This window comes from Aedes aegypti, chromosome 3 (genome assembly GCF_002204515.2).
Source record: "Aedes aegypti strain LVP_AGWG chromosome 3, AaegL5.0 Primary Assembly, whole genome shotgun sequence".
NCBI lineage: Eukaryota > Metazoa > Arthropoda > Insecta > Diptera > Culicidae > Aedes > Aedes aegypti.
Window position 1 is genome coordinate 38,752,844 of NC_035109.1, and position 20,270 is coordinate 38,773,113.

The following is a 20,270-nucleotide window of genomic DNA, read 5'->3' on the forward strand; positions in this document are numbered from 1 at the left end:
TCAGAGGTAGTCATATCTTAAAAGGGCTAGGAATTCCTCGTGGCGTTACGCCAAATATTACTTAATGTATTTTCGAAGAATGTAAATTAGGCTCAAAGAATGTAATTTCGTGATGAAAGCTTCCTTCAGTTGTAAATTCGAAGATTTATTCAAGATTGATTCATTGATGTCTTCACAAACTTTCCAAGGAATTTTGGTATGCCAACCTTGAAAAATTCATCCAATTTTTTTTCAAAGATGCCCTGAGAAATTACCCCAGAGATTTCTTCAATGATTCATTTCTCAAAGAAATTTTTCCTCTCTCGAATCTCATCTAGCTATTGTTCCATAAAAACTCCAAGGATTCATTCTGGGATTTTTATCCCCTTCTCTTTTCGTGCAGAATTTGTATAATATTGCAACTAGAAATTTATCTAAAAATCTCTCCCAAGCTTCCTTCAGGAATATTTCAACAGGCTCCACCAACAACTTCCCAAAGAAGATCTCACATTAATCATCCAGAATTTCTCCAAGAACGTCTCCAAGGAGATGCTAAAGAAATTTTTCAGAAATAATTGTAGGCAGTTCTTGAAAAAAAAGTCGAGCGAAAAACAAAATTCTAAAGATATTACTGATCCTATTTAAAATACATTACAAATTCTTACAAGAGAGAAGCCTTTTGAAGATCTCCTGATCTAAATACTTAAGAAAAACTTGGGCAAGTTTCCAGAAAAACTGATAAAATAATTATTGGAAAATTTCCCAATCGAAATTCTGTAGAATTTTCTGAAAATCTTTCAGCGTAAAATTATTCCTATGATTCTACCAAAAGTTCCACTCGAGATTCTCCAGGGATTTTCTCTAGAATATCCTGGAAAATCTCGAATGTAACTTTTGAACGAATTACAGGGATAGTTTCTGTAGGTTTGTGTGGTCTTAAACCTAAAATGAACTATAAAATTAAAGAATCCATTGCGAATTTACTCCAAAAAATATACGAGCAATATTTGACAGAACTCAAAATTTCTTAAGTAATTTATGAGGAGTTTCCAGTTGAATTTATTGGCACAATTTTCCAGTTGTTATTTTCCCATAATGATAACTAAAGAAATCGGTGGAGAATTTCTGGAAATCCTATCAAAATTGTTGGGAGAATTTGCGGAGTTATCCCATGATTAGATTGGTAAACGATTTCTTGGAGTAAATTCCGAAGAATTTCATCTTAGTATAGCTTGAGAAATAAATTAAAGATTTTCAATCCAAATTCCTGAGAGAAACGCTAGAGGAATCTTTATAATAATTTCTGTATGGATCCCTGAACGAATTACACGAAGAATTCCTGAAGATTTTTCAAGAGAAAACTGTAAACTTATAGTCGTGTAGTGATCTCTGGAGCAGAATAATGCATTTTAAATGGCATAGAAAACGGCTTTGTTAGAATATAGCTCATAATAGAAATGTTTCCATACCAGTTCATGGCTTCCTCCATCTCAAGTTATAGAGGGCCCTAAGTTGCTCGATGAATAACAGAATAATGTATAAGTGAACCCAAAAGCAAGATGTAGTTGAAATGAACGTTATCTTTCTTAACCCTCTAATACCCAACCCCACCTTTAGGCGGGTTACACTTTAAAATTTTGTATATTTTTTCGTAGCTCGGAAATCAAATTGATTTTATTTTTTGCTTAAACCTTGACTCATAACACGCAAATTAGAATTTTTTTATGACTTTCGAAACTTTTTTATATTTTTGAAAATTGTTTGAAAAATTGTATTCTTATATAACCTACAAATGCCTAGGGTTCATTTAACGTGTAATATAAAAAATCGTACCTTTTATATTTTTCTGCGATCAACCTATCACAGAAGAAGAGCTTTATGGTATTAAAATAATTTCAAACCTGTGTTTCCGTTAATTATACGAAAAATAAAAACAACATATCAGAAAAAAAATAAAATTTAATATTTTTAAAAGTATTGTATAAATTTGAATTTGTATTATTGAAATAAACCAATAACTAGAAGAGGCTTGAGCATGAGCATGAGCATGATTGACCCGCAGATGCTACTCCGTTATTGCAAGAACAGCTGTACTTACACAGGGAACCAACAGACGCTACTCGGGATCAGTAGCATCCTTAATGTGTAAGTACTGGTGCTCTCATTATTATAATAAACAATAACGGCGCCGGCTTCGTCCGAATGCAGGTCAATTTGGGAATGGGAGGGAAATGTTGACGTGTTACTTGGTTTATGGAAGCCAAGGAGTCCTCTGCACTTCCACAAGTAAACACTGGGAGTTTGGATATGGGGAGGGATTCGTTTTGGTAAACGATAAATATATAGTTTGAAATGAATGTGTCTAACCGGATTCGCGATATTGCTCGATAAACGAATTGAACGCCGAACAAGTGTTCGTCACTCGCCCTCATAGGAGCAAGCGACAAGATCAAAGGTCAAACACTACTAACGCGTTCCGCGACCCGCGATACACGTAATCCTGCCCACATCACCCGCCCCCGTAGGAGAAGGCGTCAAGGTCGAAGGATCAAACAGAACTCAATCAGTAACTAGAAGAGGCTTCAAGAAAAAAATGAAAAAGGATAGAGATGATCAAAAATTAAAATTATAAAAATCAAAAACCAAAATTCATAGATTTGCGAATAAAACTAAATCATTGCCCAAAACGTGTTTAGAACGATTTTAGATAACTCAAAAAGATATTTAGGTCGAAAATTAAAAATTGGGTATTAGAGGATTAACACACGATGTGCTATAGGAGCTTCTGCAAATTTAAAATTCAGGTCCTCTCCAAATCTGTTTTTTCCTTCATGTTAACATTTTAGTGGGTTAAAAACTGAAATAGAAATTTTGAGAATTTAAAAAGTGCCATAGATTTTTTTCCATGATTTCGGAGCCCCTATAAACCCGGGACCCGGCGCGGACCGCACCCACCGCACTCGCCTTGCTACGCTACTGCTGTGAAGTGTATAGTTTTTTTTAGAAAACTAATGATGGGATTTGGGTATTTAATGATTCGTAGAGTAATTTGCAAAGAAATCTCTAAAAAAAGTAAGTATTCCTGTAGTAAGTTTTGAATCAAAAAATGGAGAATGGATGGATTTTTAGCATCTGAAAGAATACCTGATTAAGTTTTTTTATCGAGTTCAAGTGAATTGCAAAATCCTTTAGAGAATCTTTTGATTATTTTAATGTCCAAAAGAATTGCTTTCCATATTAAATCCTTAGCAAATTGCTATGGAAATTTTTGAATATTTTAGCGGAAGAGTTTATAGAGGAACAGTTGAAAGTATTCTGCAATAAACTTTAAAGAAATGTGTGATTTTTTTTTTATTTTTCTTAGGTAGGTATTTTTGAAGAAACTTCAAAGTATTGAGAAACAAAAAGGTAGATTGGAGTACCTTGTACCTTTTAGTTCCGCCCTAATTGCTTATCTTTGACAGATACGCGTATTTCGACTACCATTGAAGAAGACTGCAAGTGGTAGTCAAAATACTCGTATCTGTCAAAGATGAGCAATTAGGGCGGAATTAAAAAGTATAAGGTACTCCAATCTATTTTTTTGTTTCTCTATTGAGATTCTGCTCAGAAGATACGAATACATTAAAAAGAGTTCAAAGAATTATTTTCGAGAGAGTTTTGAAGGAATGAGGGAAGCAACATCAGATTTACTTTTAGAGAAATCTAAAGAATTTTCTGTGAAAAAATACAGATGGATCTACGAGAAATTGCTAAAAACATTTTCACAATTACATCCTATTCAATTGCTTAAGAAAATTGTGTGGCATCCTCAAAACAACACCTGGAAGGATCATTTAATGTTTTTTTACAGGAAGTGCTGGATAATTTGCGTTGCAATTTTTAAAGATATCCTTGAAGAATTTCCGAAAGATTTTCTGAAAGATTTGCTAAAGGAAGCTGAAGAAAAACTTTAAAAAGAATCTCAAATGCAAAGTTGAAAAAACCGTTGGTGAACCCTCTGAAAATTTTGTGTAAAGAATTCTTGCTTGGTGAACTTGAATTTCGATGAGACTCCTAGAATTTCTTGTAATATATCTTGGAGAAATCCCCAGTAGTCCCATCAAATCCTAAACAAATTATTAACCCCTCTACCGGCAGCTTCATTTTTTCCCGCAAAATTCAAATTCAAATCGCTATAACTTTTTTGTTTTTCAATATTTTTGCACCATTTTTTCACAAGCTCTCAAAAAACTCTTCTAGTTTTAGGATCTGTGTCGATATTGATCATTGGTCATCTGGTTTTGAAGATATTCCAAAATTCCTTGGGGGACCGACCCGTAACTAGAAACCCCCGTTAATTTCTCAGGCTACAGAATTTTAATCGTATTCGGATATTCACTCTTCGAAACACAACATTAATGAGAGTATGTTGTGAAAAAATGAAGCAATTTCGTGCCGTCTTTAAGTAATGACCATTTAAGTTTCTGGAACCACGCTGGCCAAATAAAGATCTTAGAAACTTCAAAAAACATCATATCGTAATTTTCAGATATCTCCAAGAATACTGAACCGATTTGTATGATTTTTTCAGAGAAGCTCCTTATTACCTAGCATTATATAGCCCATATTTTATTTTTTTGGTAAATTCATCAAAAACAAAATGGCCGTCAAAAGCATTTTATATGAAAAATGTCGGTCCCCCAAGGAACATCGGAATCACTTTAAAACCAGATCACCAATAATGAATATCGACACGGATTCCTAAACTAGATTTGTTTGAGAACTTGTGAAAAAATGGTGCAAAAATATTGAAAAACAAAAAAGTTATAACGATTTGAATTTGAATTTTGCGGTAAAAAATTAAGCTGCCGGTAGAGGGGTTAATAAACAATTGGATGATATCTTAAACTAACAATTGATATTTGTATGTAATAAGTACATAGAGGACCTTCCTGGTGAAATGTTTAAAATCATCTCAAGTCAGAATAGCCTAGAGATACTGCAGGAAAAAAATTGAATAATAAATAAGGAATGATTTTCTGTGGGACTCCCAGGAGGAAATCAGTAAACACTGGTAAATGAGTTCATGGAGAAAGTACTGAAAAAGTACGGAAATAATAAGTCTCAGAGGAATCTCTTAAAAGAACCAGATTGATTACCTGAAAAGTTCGTGGAAGAATCACACGGAATATTCTTCGAGAATTCTTTGGAAGCATTCTTGAAGGAGTTTTCACTGGATTAGACAAAAAATGAATAGTTTCCGTAGTGAAAATTTGAATTTACAAATATTGCTGATGTGCAGTGGTATGAGACAAAATTACAAATGAGACAAATAAAATCAAAACAAATGTATGTATGTAAACTACAAAATTAGTAAAAATCGTGATTATTACAATCGACATTAAATCTGTAAAACAAGAATTTGCTAGGCTCCCCCTAGTCCCCCTCTAGAAAAATATCCTAGCTACGCCAATGATTAAATTTTCGCTATATCGACTGTATCTGTAAATTGCAGGAGCCCTGTTGTTTATTGTAATGAAAATAAATATCAACTTGTTTTGTTATCATTATGATAATATGACAAAGTGTTAGCAGGACACGTCTGATAGGCATATAAATATCTACAATTGACAATAATAATGTTATACCTTTCTGATCGGGGATGCTCCGTCATAGCAATGTTGCAACTGAAGCATAAGACCTGTTCTATCGGAACAAGCCACCGGCGAAGACGACGGGTGGCTACGTTTCTCCAGCTCCTCTGTGCGCCCAAGATGGATTTGGTCGAAGTCTCCGGTCTATGTTGTTTGCGATAAAGCTTCACAGTTCCCAGCAGCGAGTAGTGAGGCGGGTAGAGGGGGCTGCTGCTATTACCATGCTTTTCATTGACGGCCGGATCTTGTTATCCATGTTGGTCGAAAGGTACACACTCTATCGTGAAGATACCGCCGTATGCCTTTTACTCGATAGAAAGAAGTTGTTGGAGCCGGTTTGGTCTCGTCAAGCATTGTGAGGGAGATGTAACAAAAACGGTGCAATAACCTTGGTTTATTCAATTGGATCAATTATGTAGTGACAAGGAGAAAACTTTGCAGTTGCATTAGCTGCAAAGTTTGTTTTGAAGAAATGGCTGGTGTGAAACTCCTTCAATGAAATGAATTGAAATAAATATGCGTGGCGTATAAGATGTTCTATTTTAAAGGTGCATAGAAGAATACTTAAGAATTGAACAACGAACAACGACGATAATATTGACAAATATTTCGCCCTGTTTCAAGAATATATGACCTTAATCCTTCAAATTCGGAACAACTGATCACGATTGATGGGACTCTTTGTGTCCTCACTTGATACAATGAGCGTGGGCTCGAGGCTGCATCGATTTAATGTTCGGAAGTTTTGTCTAAAGCATCGAACTGCTCCCTCATTTCGATGCATATATAAACATTAATCATTTCACCCTTGGAGAAAAATGTGCATTCAGGAGAAACGTCCTTTCTCCCATGTTTGCCACGTTTAGCGACAGTTTTAGAAACCCACTTTTTTGGAAAGAAGTTGTGAATTCAGAGATTCACCCTTCCTTTTGTTCGTGGTTGCAACCATGTTTAGTTAATAAACGAAAGAAGTGACCTTCCAAGAGGTTTTTTAGAAAAAAAATAGTTCTGAAAAGTTCTATTACAAGAGCAGAGAGAATTAGTGTACGCACAGTAAAAGGGTATGATGCGCACTGCGATCAAAAGATTGAATTTCTACTACCTTTCAGCTTGTTTTGTCATACACATATGTAATTCTGATCAAATATTTGTTTCATTGCATAAAACAATTTCTCACGGATTTGACTGATGCACCCTTCACCGTCTTTTAACCAACAACAGTTCATTACCGAACACAAACGAATTTTTCAGCCAAAGAGGAAATGAACGAAAAACACCATCAGGGGTCTATTAACACGAATTAAAACCAATTTGCCGCATTCAGCGTGCGCCCAGCATTTCCCATCGCAAGCTCATCCAAACAATGGAAAACTGATAAGCAATTAGCCTTTTTTCTCCTTCATTGTTTGCATCATTTTTCTCAATGGTTTGTTTTCGCTCTCTCTTCTCTTTCTCTCTTACAAATCCGTTCCGCTTCCGGCATACGCCCCTTCGGCCACAGTTGGGCAGCCTCAACGGTGATGACGCGCCAAAACCGCATTCCGGTCAACCTGAGGGACGAAAGTGAGGAAACATCGGCCGAAGAAGCGTCGTCGGAACTGGCCGGACCGAGTCCGGTGCTGATTCCCCTCTGGGACATGGCCAACCACATCAATGGCCAGATCACCACCGGCTACAACGAGGAGCTTCAGCGGGTCGAAAGCCAAACGCTGAAGGCCTTCGCCAAGGGAGAGCAAATTTTTATCCACTATGGAAACCGGACGAATGCGGACTTTTTGGTGCATAACGGGTAAGATCATGAAGGGTGGGTAATGATGACCTTTATTCAAGAATAAAGTTTTTTTCTGATGCATTTGGGGGCTTAAACAACTGTGCCAAAATTAAGCGTGATCGGATATGTCTACGAGTGTGCACATCGCGACTGAAATCGGAAATTTTATGTTGGAAAACCGTATTTGTTGAATGATAATAAATCTTCGAGCTGTTTAGTGGAATACCTATTAATAAATGAAAACCAAATTTGAGACTATACAATTGAATTCCACCCTTCTTCGATAGATACTCGTATTTCGACCTTAACCGTGAGGCCGTATTTAGTTTCCAGTACTAGACTTTACTTCCTATTTATTAAATTTATTAAAATCGCCTCTAGTACACGACACTAAAGACGGCCTTATAGTTGACAAGTTGAGTCGAAAAACGCTCATCTGTCAAAGGATACAAACTCTTGTGGAATTAAATGGTGGAGCACTGGGGATTTTTTTTATTTCCGTACAAAGTGGGCCGAAGAGTCTCAGATTTTCATGAAACTTTTTCCACAGGCAGGGCTCATCAATATATGAATAAAGAAAATTGAGAAAAATTCAGGGTCGCTAATTTTCCCGGAAAACACTGACACTACTGACTTTGAAAAATCATAACTCAAGAACGAAGCATCGTAGAAACAAAGTTTTTTTTTATGAAAATGAAAGCAAATTTTCTCAGGAATAAAAAAAAATTAACTGGAAAAAGTTTTCCACAAAATTTCACCGTTGAGAAAATTCGTAAAGAAAAGCCGGAAAGTTTTTCCGCTCCAACTCGTGGAAAATTTTCAAAAAAATATTTTTGAGAAGATAATTTTATAAGCTTTAATCGCTGAATTTTTTGAAATGTACTTTTTTTTTCGTTTTTGAGTTATGGCCAATTTTGTAAAAAATGTGCAAATGTGCCAATGAGCCTTTTCTTTGAAAAATCATAACTCAAGAAAGAAGCATCGTAGAAACAAAGTTTTTTTTTATGAAAATGAAAGCAAATTTTCTCAGGAATAAAAAGAAACAGTTTTCCACAAAATTTTCCACCGTTGAGAAAATTTGTAAAGAGAAGCCGGAAAAACTATGTTTCAATTAGTAGAAAACTTTCAAAAATATATTTTTGAGGAGGTAATTTCATAAGCTTTGATCGCTGAAAATTTTGAAATGTACTTTTTTTCGTTTTTGAGTTATGGCCAATTTAGTGGAAAATGACCATATAAGCCTTTTCTTTGAAAACCCGTATTTCAATCGAAGCATCGGAAAAACAAAGATTTTTTATCAAAACAATTGCAAATTTTCTAAAACATCTGAAAAAAAGATATGGGATTGGTTTTAATGAAGTATAAGTCGGAATGGATGATATTTATCATGAAAAATTACACCGCTAAGAAAAACTGAAAAAAAAAACTGTTTCTGGGTAATATTTTTTTTTATTCCTGAGAAAATTTGCTTTCATTTTCATAAAAAAAAAATTTTGTTTCTATGATGCTTCCTTCTTGAGTTATGATTTTTCAAAGTTGATACGATTTTCTTTGGTCCAGTATATTTTACGAGGTCCCAGAAGGGGATCTGCCAAAGCCCCAAGCTGCTGGTCTAGAGCCGACGGCAACTTCCGGGGTGGGCGCTCAAGTGTAACCGTTCAGTTACAGAATTTCTAGATTTATTTTAATTTTGTGCATTTTGTAGGGTGAACTGTAGTGTTTTTTTGGTTTGTGTTTGGTAAAAATCGTAATTGTTTGTGACAAGCATAAATTGTAATTTAAATAAACTGTGGATAAAATGGACGTTGGGTGGAAATCAACTGTGGTATGAAATGTAGGCAACATGCAAGGTAATGGACGATGTTTATGCTACCAAGGATGGAAATATGGAGTAAGGATAAGGAACACAAGGAAATTATGGACTGGAGGGAATCATAAGGCTTGAGCTAGATCGCCATGATCACTTTTTGATCGGCGTTCGTGTGAGACACAAGTGAGTGAGAGTTAAGTGGCAAAATTTGTGAAGTTCGGTGAACCGTAGGAGAGGACATTGAACCCGTTCATTCAGGTATGCCACATTATTCGGCCACCATAATACCAGTGCCCTAATTCCTGTATGCCTTCAACAGGACCTTTTGTTAGTGCCTTTTGGTACTGAGCGATTAATACGCCATCCTCACAGTCCACACGATTCGGCCTAGATCGGGTATCCGATCTACGCCTAACCGCAAAAGACTACTCTCAGGTCTCATTCTTACGGCCGTATGAGAGATCCTCGGGCCGTTGAGCCCTAAACATAAAATGGACCCTTCTCGGCGTGGCCAATACGGTCTCGTCCGTGGTCCGTCGATTCTGACAAAGAAGGAAGACGCCGTTAGCCAAGCCTAGGTCACGTAAGTGGCCGATTCACAGTGGAAACGCCATTCCACTTGTCCACCGTCACCAGACCCGATCCTCAGCAACCGACGCCATCAACCGCCATTACCATCAGCAGTCATCAGCGAGCGCTCGCCATCGCAACAGTACGTACCCAACGATCCTGAACCGCCTTAAAACCACAATAGACCAATAAACACAATAGACACTCCACAGTAGTTTTTTCAATAAATTAGATCTTTTTCCTCCAAACACACACACTTCTCAATAGCCAAAGAAAGACCATAGTTCCCGCACACTTAGATCCGCGTAGCCCCTCCGAATTACCCAGTAGCATGCCGGCCCTGCGACACAGTTCAGGGGTCTCATGCTACTGAGCTAGATATCCGGGAGTCTTGGTTCTGCCGTGAGCCTATAGAGCTTCATCAGTGTAAGCCTCAAACAGTCTCACAAGGCCTCTTTTGTTTAACCTGGAACTCAGGGTCGTTTTAGGAGGGTTCCGGGAAAATTTCCGAACTGTATGGTGAAAAGGCGGACAATACAAAAGTGGAAGGACAATGGACGGACCATACAGAATAATGAAATTGGAATATACAGATTTTTAACAATTGACACGTGGGGGACGGACCTGGTGTAGTGGTTAGAACACTCGCCTCTCACGCCGAGGACCTGGGATCGAATCCCACCCCCCGACATAGTCACTTATGACGTAAAAAGTTATAGTGGCGACTTCCTTCGGAAGGGAAGTAAAGCCGTTGGTCCCGAGATGAACTAGCCCAGGGCTAAAAATCTCGTTAATAAAGTCAAACCAACCAACCAACAATTGACACGTTTATTCAGAGACTTGGGAAAGGAGGGGGGGGGGTTAAGATGGATGGAGCTCACCGGTACGTTGCGGCCGATGCTGCTGCGATGATGGACGAAACTTCGTTGGATGCTGGAGTTGTACGGAGTTAATCATTTTCTTGTTTTTCTTCTTCTTATTCATGCCTTTTCTTCTTTCACGGCTACTGGCTGGCATTCACATGTAACAAGGGGGGGGGGGTATGACGGTATAGGCCTTTATAGCGAATGGCATTAGTTCCAAAATGTCCGGAGAGTGGTACTAAAGCGCGCATTATCACTTGGTCGGGATTCGAGCGAGCAGACACCGATAAATGTTCTGACAAGGTACAGATTTTGCGCAACGTCACTGGGGTTCCCTTATGTAAAGGTACCCTTCTTGTCACTTCCGACCATCACTTTCACTGCAGTTCCCTTTCACCACACTCGCTCGAATTATTTGTTCATTACGATCAAAGGAGGCTAAACTTATTCTGGCACTAGCGTTTTTATAAAATGGTGTCTTATTACCAGCTGACGTGGTGCCATTCCTTGACCCGTACTTTAACTTTAACTTTAGGTGTTTTTAAACTGTTTGTGACGTTATAACTGTACAATTTAACACCATTAATTTTAAGATAAACTAACGCGGAACTAATCACCGGCTCGTTTTGTAACGGACGAAACCGGACCGTCTTCGTCACTACTCCGGACCAAAATTAAAAGGGACTTTCCCAAATCTTGCTATCCCATTTATAGTAGTCGTGGGGGGGGGGGGGCGGGTGTCCTTCCACTAGCCACTCCCCTTATCAACTTGCTATGTCCTTGATGACAGATCACAAGATGACGTCTTCTTTTATTGTGATGAGTGGGTCTTGGTAACGATGAGTTCCTTACACTCTAAACAAGTTTTAGTTATCAAGGTGTTTTACAAAACTTTTAAAAATAAGATTCCGATTGGGCTACATGCGAAGCCTTAACATTTCCTAACCTTACACTTGTTTTCCTTCTTTTGTAAATAACGCAATATGAAATTTATGTAATATGAAAAATAAATAAACAATCTGAATAATAATGTTAATAAAAAATCTGGATAAATAAATAAACAACTGATCATAAATTTACCGGAAGTTGGTCTTATAAATATTTAAATTAAACTGGTGTGGTACTTTAAATTTGATAGGATTTTTAAACCTTTATGGGCCTAAATCGTATACATATGCAAAAATGTGTTAAAATCACATGTTTATGAAAGATCGGCTATATGTATGGGTATTAAGGTAGTTCAAAAGGTTCCGGGTCATTGGCCAAATGCTGTTTGGTCGAAATTGAAAACAATTGTGAAGTATAGTTAGTAATCATATGTAATAAGTTTCGAAGCTGAATTTTAAGGAACATTCTTCTTTTTTCTTAAAGAAGGATAATTCATCATGTATTTTAATAAGCTTTTTAGTGTTAGTTTAAGAAACAATCATTGCTGAAAGAGGAAAATCTCAAATGTAAGCACTTCTCTGCTAGCAGTAATTGCTGCCAGTTTTCGCATTGCTTTTGAGAGTAACTAAAACAGTTTACAACTTATTCTGCAGGATCGGTTTACTTCGATCCTTCGAATCGTACTAAATTAATTATTTCATAGTTCTAGCAATCACAGCAAGTTTCCATTTCCAATAAATATGAAAAAATAGTCTTCTCTTGAATGAACAGTCTATGATTGAAAATTTAAGCAATGTGCAAATAATCGTTATATCAGTAACGTTTTAAAGAACTGCTGATGATTTAAGGAAGGTATAATTCCCTATTAAAATATAAGCTATATAATTGCTGAAAGTAATGAAATCAGTAAAACTGGAAAGAATAGCATATGGTTAAAAAAGGAAAATTTCTGATGAAATGATTAAATGATTGGTACTCCGGTGACCAAACCAACCATCAGCTTGACGCAATGTGTGGAGTTCACAATTTTGTCGGATTGATTTGATCATTCTCTTCTAGCACTTATATAGCGACAAACATGGCGTCATGTAACATTGTTACCATGGCTACGACCATCATCAAATCGTAGCAGCCATGTCTAAAATTGTGAAAAAACTTGACAGTTATTGTATTCTAGTTTTACCTTCCAAGTTCCAATTTATAGAGACGTTCAATTATCAAGCTCTTTTCATTCCTCAAGAATATTCGAGAAGGTAACATTTTAGCGACGAGTTTCAAGCCTGAAGATCCAAATCAAAAATGGAGCTGTTGGAGGAGAAATTTCGCTGTCGGAGGTGATGCGTCAAATGGATCAGCAAAACAAACGTTTGATTATGCTTCCGGAACAATTCACCGGAAATCGTGAGGCACCACCCCAGCGTAGCGTTCCAGAGAAGATTCTCGAATCGCTCGCTTCCAACATCAAGGAGTTCCATTTCCAAAATAGGCTAACGTTCGAGCGATGGTTTCCAAGTATGAGGATCTATTCCGGCAGGATAGCAGAGATTTGGACGATGCTGCGAAGGTAAGGCTCTTGCTGCACAGTCTCAGCGTCCCGGTGCACGAGAAATATCTCAACTACCTGCTGCCATCTCACCCACGCGATTTCACTTTCGACGAGCTGACGAAGATTTTCGGTCAACAGAAATCTTTGTTCAACAAGCGCTACGACTGTCTCCAGCTCGAGAAGAGCAAAGCCGACGACTTTGTTGCGTACGCCGGAGTTGTCAACCGGCAACGCGAGGATTTTGAACTGCAGAAACTCAATGGACCAATGCACGAGTTCACGAATTTGACGTTTGGGCGGTGCCGAATTCACTGGTTTCCATGGTCACGTAAATAGCACGGCACCGCTAAAACGTCAAGTAGTGAACCCTTGCATAGGTCCATACCGACCAATGGATCAATGCACGAGTTCACTATTTGACGTTTGAGCGGTGCCGTGTTATTTACGTGACCATGGCGACAAGTGAATTCGGCACCGCTCAAACGTCAAATTCGTGAACTCGTGCATCGGTCCATTTACGTTGCCATGGTCACGTAAATAACACGGCACCGCTTAAAAGTCAAATAGTGAACTCGTGCATCGGTCCATTCAAGAGTGTGGTGTTCATCTGAGGTCTCAAGTCAGCGAAGGACGTCGACGTTACGACGCGACTTCTATCGAAGCTCGAGTTCGATCAAGCAGTAAACATAAACCTAGAGGGGCTGGTCACCGAGTGCCAACGACTGTCGAATCTCAAGCCCGATACGGCGTTGGTTGAGAAGAAACCGACATCTTCATCGGTCCAAGCAATTCGGGACTCCAAGAAGCACCCGAATATCCAAGTGAAATCTTCAAATGACGGTAAGACACCCCCATCTCCCTGTTGGCAGTGCGGCGCGATGCATTTTGTGAAGGACTGTCATTTTTTCAAGCACACCTGCAAGCAGTGCGGAAAAGCCACAAAGAAGATTTTTAAATTTTGAATTGAAAACTTTTTTTTGCACGGTACGTATCCTCCGTGTAAAAACAGAATCGGGTGTACCTTGGTCACATCATCAGCGCCAGAGGTATCCAACCGGATCCAGTGAAAATTGCAGCAATATCGGAAATCCCCGCACCAACTGATGTTTCGACGTTGCGCTCATTCCTGGGTGCAGTCAACTTCAACGGGAAGTTTGTTCGAGAGATGCACCAGTTTCGTCATCCGTTAGACTACCTGCTCAAAAAGGACATCAAATTCGTGTGGAGCCAGGAGTGTCAGCACGTTTTAGATGTAGCCGAAAAAAAAAAGTGAAAATTTTATTCTAATAACAAAAGCATAGCCTACTATAAATAGTTTGGTTCGGACTGGACGCATTGCGCCTACTTATTCCGACACTCCTCCTCGGACTGATCCGGACGCAAACCTATCTCCCAACGCAGCTTCTCCAAACGAACTCTTTGAAGAGGTTTTGTCAGCACATCTGCGAGCATCGATTCCGTCGGACAGTAACGCAAATTAATAATACCTTTCTCCTGCAGGTCTCGTACGAAAAAATACTTCGTCTCGATGTGCTTGCTGCGTCGCTCGATCTTGTCGCTCTCAACTAGCTTGATGCAGCTCTGGTTGCCCTCAAATACGACGGTTGGACCTTGAGCTGCTTCTCCAATCTCCTCGAGTAGTCTTCTGGTCCAGCACAGCTCCTGGCACCCTTCAGCAAGGGCAACGAATTCCGCCTCGGTGGAGCTCAGTGCAACACAAGTTTGCTTTCGGGAACCCCACGCGATGACTCCTCCTCCAAGTAGCAGCAGGTGACCAGAATTGGATTTCCGGTCGCGGTAGTTGCCGGCCCAATCGGCGTCAACGAACATTTGCAGCCCGTCACCAGATGAGCCAAGATGCAGCTTGTGGTTGCTTGTCGTCGATAAGTAGCGCAGGACCCGTTTCGCCTCGTTCCAATCTTGCTGATTTGGACAGCTTGACTTCTGCGCTAGGATGGACGTGCTGACTGCTATATCCGGTCTGGTTTGAACCGCTACGTACAGCAGACCACCGATCAGACTCAAATAGTCCTTGTTGTTCGGCAGCTGATCCATCTCCTCCTTGTGCTGGAAGTAGCCTGGGTCGAGAGGGGTCTTCGATGGCTTCGCGGTCTCCATCTTGAACCTTCCAACGAGCTTCCGGATGTACGCTGTTTGGTTCAGTTTGTAACCGGCTGCGCTCTTCTCCACCTAAATTCCCAGGAAGTGACGGATGTCACCGAGGTTCGACACGGTGAAGTTCGCTTGTAGAGAATCGAAAATGGACTTGAACTCCTCCTCGGTTTGAGTAACAATAACCATATCGTCGACGTATATGAGGATGTACGCCGTCTTGCCGTTCTTCCGCCGGATGTACAGGCACGGGTCCATCTTGGATTGCATGTCATCGCCGGTAGTGTATCCCTCCGGCTGGCGCATGTAAATGGTTTCTTCCAGTTCACCATTCAGGTACGCCGTTTTTACGTCGACGTGCTTGACGATGGCTTGCCTCCGGCTGGCAACGGTCAGCAGTGTCCGGAACGTCACCTGTTTTGCAACCGGTGCGAAAACTTCATCGTAGTCGCTGCCGTACTTCTGGGTGAATCCCTGCGCTACGATTCTAGCCTTGTGCCGCACCACGGCACCCTTCTCGTCGACCTTGGCTTTGAACAGCCATTTACATCCAACGGCTTTCTTGTTTGGTGGTAGCTGAACCAACTCCCACGTCCCGTTGTCCCTCAACGCTTGTAGCTCATCCTTCATGGCGGCTTGCCACTGGATCGCGTCGGGACCTCGCATCGCTTCCGCCAGAGTTCGGGGGTCATCAGATCGTTTCGGCAAACACCTGCTCGCCTTCAGTCCTTGCTGAACGTCACTGGGACCGGATTGGTCCTCAGATGTGAGAACGGCTGGATCTGTTGGATGTTGGAACGGAAAGCGATTGTTCGGCAAGATATAATCTTTGTACTTGCCTGGTATCGCGCGCTCCCTGCCACTGCGCCTCAACACCTCGCGTGACACGGGTGGATTTGAAGATTGTTGCGGAGGGAGCGCCGAAATCGTCACGTCGCCTATGTCGTCAGTGGAATCTTGATCTTCGCCACCGCTGGTTTCAACTTGCGAGAAATATTCCACCTCGGAGTCCGACTCGTCTTCTGCTTCAGAAAAGACTTGATCTTCATCAGCCACTTCGTCAACAGGATCTTCATCTTCTTCTTCCATGAACGGCTGCTCTTGCACAGTAGTGACTTCAGGTTCAGGATCATACTTCAGGCTGACGTACGTCTTCGTTCGTCGCTGCTCGCGCCGGGTGACTTGCTGCTGGTCATCAGGTTGCTTCTCGGAATTCGCTTCGGATATGAAGACGACGTCACGGCTTCGGAACACGTTTTTCTGTATTCCGTCGACATTTGATGCTGGATTCCAAGCTCCCTCAGGCGTCTCTGTAACGATTTGTTAATGAACTCCTTACCGTTATCACTGCGAATGGTCTTCAGCTTGCGCCCCGTCTGCCTCTCCGCGAGGCTGTGGAACTGGTTGAATGCATTCATCAACTCGGTTTCGGATTTCTGCTCCAGGAAGTAGATGAAAATCCTCCGCGTCTTATCGTCCGTGAACGACACATAGTACCTGCTTCCGCCTAGTGATGCTTCCTCCATGGGTCCACAAAGGTCTGTGTGGACCAGTTCCAGGATATCGGTTGCTCGTCGTCCTTTCTTGGGAAACGGAAGACGAAACTGCTTACCTTTAGCGCACTCGACACAGTGGGACATCGCCGATTCCTTGAAATGCACTCCGGAGGCCAGGCCGTTCTTCAGTTTGTGCAGACTGTGCACGTTGAGGTGGCCCATCCGTCTGTGCCAGACATCCAAGTTTGCTGGCGAGGATGCAAGGGATAGCGCTCTGCGATCTTCGTGCTCTTGGAACACGAACAATCCGTTCTTCACGTCGTGCCTGCGGGTCCGTTACCGTCACTCCGCGATCGGTGAACTTCACTTCATGACCACGCCGGACGATCTGACTTACCGACAGCAGGTTATGTGACATCGTAGGGATAAGCTTCACGTTATTCACTGTGATCGGGCCTTCAGGACAGCATTTTGGCTTCAAATTCACCGCACCGGTAGCTACGATGTTCATCGCACCTTTGTCGGCCGCCATGACAACACCACTCGCCGCTCGGTCATCCATCAGTAGGCTTCGATTTTTCGTAAAATGGTCTGAAGCGCCTGAATCGAAAATCCAGCAGTCATCGGTCACACCAGCATCTGTAGCGAGCACAGTACAGAAAGCGGATCCTTTCTTCGAACGACAGTCCCTGGCTATGTGTCCGTACTTACTGCATCTCTTGCACTTCGGTCCCTTCGGCGGATCAGCTGACCTGTCCTCGGTTACGCCTTTCTTCTACCTTGGGGGGGAACTGTTTCCTTCCGATGAATGCGGTCTTGCCCGCCGATGCCTCGATCTCTTGAAGTAGCTTGGTCTTGATGCTATCCCCGGTGATCGCCAGACCAGAGTTCTCCAGCGCCATGATCATCGGCTTGTACTCCTCTGGAAGTCCAGCGAGGAGCAGCGTGCCGACCCACTCTTCGGAGATATCGAATCCTACGCCGCGTAACTGATGGGCGGTGAAAACGATTTGGTTGACGTAGATGTCCACACTGCCGCAGGTCGCAAGATTGGTCGTGATGAGCTTACGTAGAAGAGCGACCCGCCGGGTCAGTCCGCTGTCCTCGAACGCCGCCTCCAGTTTCTTCCACGCGTCACGAGCCGTTTTTGCGTCCTTGACATGGACGTAGTTAACGGGATCCAACAGCAAAATAATTTTTGCTCGTGCCTTGCGATACTTTCGCTCGTCGATTGCTGGCATCGTTCCGTCTGCACCTGGGACCGGCTTTACAGCTTCCCATAAATCCTCCAATTCCAGGAAGGTCTCCACGGCAAACTTCCACGTCGGCCAATTGTCCCGGCCGGTTAGCCGCTCGATGGACGGAAGACTGTTCCGGTTTTGGACTTGATACGGGGCTTGAAGATTCGGCTGTGGTGCTTGAGGAACTGCTTGAGGATCGCCTTGTCCGTTTGCGAAGGACATCTTGAGTTTTCTTGAAAAACTTTAAACTTCTTTTGCTGGACCCATAACCTTTTAGATGTAGCCGTAAATCAAACTACACTGTTTGACGGTTGTTAGGGAAGTGAAAATTTTATTCTAATAACAAAAGCATAGCCTACTATAAATAGTTTGGTTCGGACTGGACGCATTGCGCCTACTTGTTCCGACAGCACGCATTCCAATACATCAATCGCATGCTGCAATCAGGTGTTTTGCTCACTCACTACAACCCAGAGCATGACATCATCGTGGCGGGAGACGCTTCCAAGACTGGCATCGGAGCGGTCATTCTGCATCGGTTTCCAAACGGCACCATCAAGGCGATGTCGCATGCATCACGATTGTTGTCCCCAGCGGAGCAGAACTACAGCCAAATCGAAAAGGAAGCACTGGTGTTTGCTTGCACGAAGTTTCATCGCATGCTGTGGGGCCGCCGTTTCATACTGCAAACGGACCATCAACCGTTGCTGCGAGTGTTCGGTTCCAGGAAAGGCATTCCTTTCCATTCCGCAAATCGACTTCAGCGATGGGCGTTAACGCTTTTGGGATATGACTTCAACATCGAGTACGCCGCCACGCAAGACTTTGGTTACGCCGACGTGCTGTCCCGTTTAATCAGCAACCACCAGAAGCCCGACGAAGAAGCAGTAATCGCAGCGGTACGGGTTGAAGAGGATGTAATTTCCAGCTTTCACGACAATTTCCAACACTTGCCAGTCACCTACGAGATGATGAAGATAGCCAACCGGAAGGATACCGTGCTGCAGAAGGTAATTTCGTTCATTCAAGACCCCTGGCCGGCACGCTGTGAGAGCATCGACGACGTTGAGGTTCGCACGTTCTTCAGCCGTCGGAATTCCTACTCCATTGTCAACGGTTGCATTATGATGATGGATCGTATCGTAGTTCCCGCATGTTACCGGAAGCGGGTGCTCAAGCAAATCCACGAGGGGCATCCAGACATCGAGCGAGCAAAAGCAATTGCTCGTGGCATCGTTTTCTGGCCTACAATGGACGACGATATCGCAGATTACGTCCGGCGATGCTCCAGCTGCGCAAGCGCCGCAAAGCCAAAGCCAAACGCTCAACCACAACTGTGGCCACGCGCTGAGGGACCCTGGCAACATCTGCACTTCGATTTTCGCCGGACCTGTGGAAGGAATTTATTATTTAGTCGTAGTAGATTCTTTCTCCAAATGGCCGGAGATTCTTCAAACAAGCTCACCTACTACATCCACCACCATCACCTTTCTACGAGAGTGCATCGCTCGATTCAGAGTTCCCCTGGTCATCGTGTCCGAAAACGGAAGCCAATTCACCAGCGCCGAGTTCCGTACGTTCTGCGAACAATTTGGAGTTATTCACTTCCGAACAGCGCCTTACCATCCACAATTAAACGGTCAGGCTGAAAGGTTTGTGGACACCCTGAAGCGTTCACTGAGGGGGAGGAGAGACGTCCACCGCAACAGCACTTCAAACCTTTCTGTACGTTTCTGCAGATCCACTCCGTCAGTGGTACCGCACGGCAAATCTCCAGCCCAAATCATGCTTGGGCGCACGATGAGGAGAACCTTAGACCTGCTACGACCATCACCGAAATCCGTCTACTGCCCACAACTACCAGGTAAGCGGAGTTTCTCTGCAGGTTCCCAAGTATTTGCCAATGTGTACTCTTCCAATGATCAATGGAAGTGGATGCCTGGTACCGTTCTTGAAGCGATTGGCAGTGTCAACTACAATATCCTGTTGCACCTTAAAGTGGGTCGACGTCAAATGTTGCGCTCACATATATACAATACAGGACATGATTTTCACGGAAAAAAATAACAGGATTAACACAAAATGCTTAGCAGGATAAACCCAGAAACCTGATCAGGATTTCATAAAAAAATTGGAATTGATCTGCTCTAAAAAAAATTTTTCTCTCGCCGCACTATACTGTTCTTGAAATTTTGCCATCGATTTAAAAAGTTTGGGAAGGCCATTGCCTAGTACTTACCAGCAACACCGACCTGTGAAGGGTTGTAACTTTTTTAGAGGGTCCCATACTGCCGCTAGTTGCATAATTGTCTCATGTTCTATGAAACTCCCTACACACATGGATCAGTTATGCGAATA

The 20,270-nt window shown here is 42.0% G+C and overlaps 1 protein-coding gene across 8 annotated transcripts in view; it reads left to right on the forward strand.

The window, feature by feature from the left end:
• LOC5580263 (histone-lysine N-methyltransferase setd3) overlaps positions 1 to 20,270 on the forward strand; it is a 477,985-nt gene that overhangs the window by 453,558 nt on the left and 4,157 nt on the right. For all 8 annotated transcript variants that reach the window (XM_021854751.1, XM_021854752.1, XM_021854754.1 and 5 more), the window contains exon 3: positions 7,117 to 7,404. In XM_021854751.1, the coding sequence (XP_021710443.1) occupies positions 7,117 to 7,404 (288 nt within the window). The remainder of the gene's footprint in view (positions 1 to 7,116; positions 7,405 to 20,270) is intronic.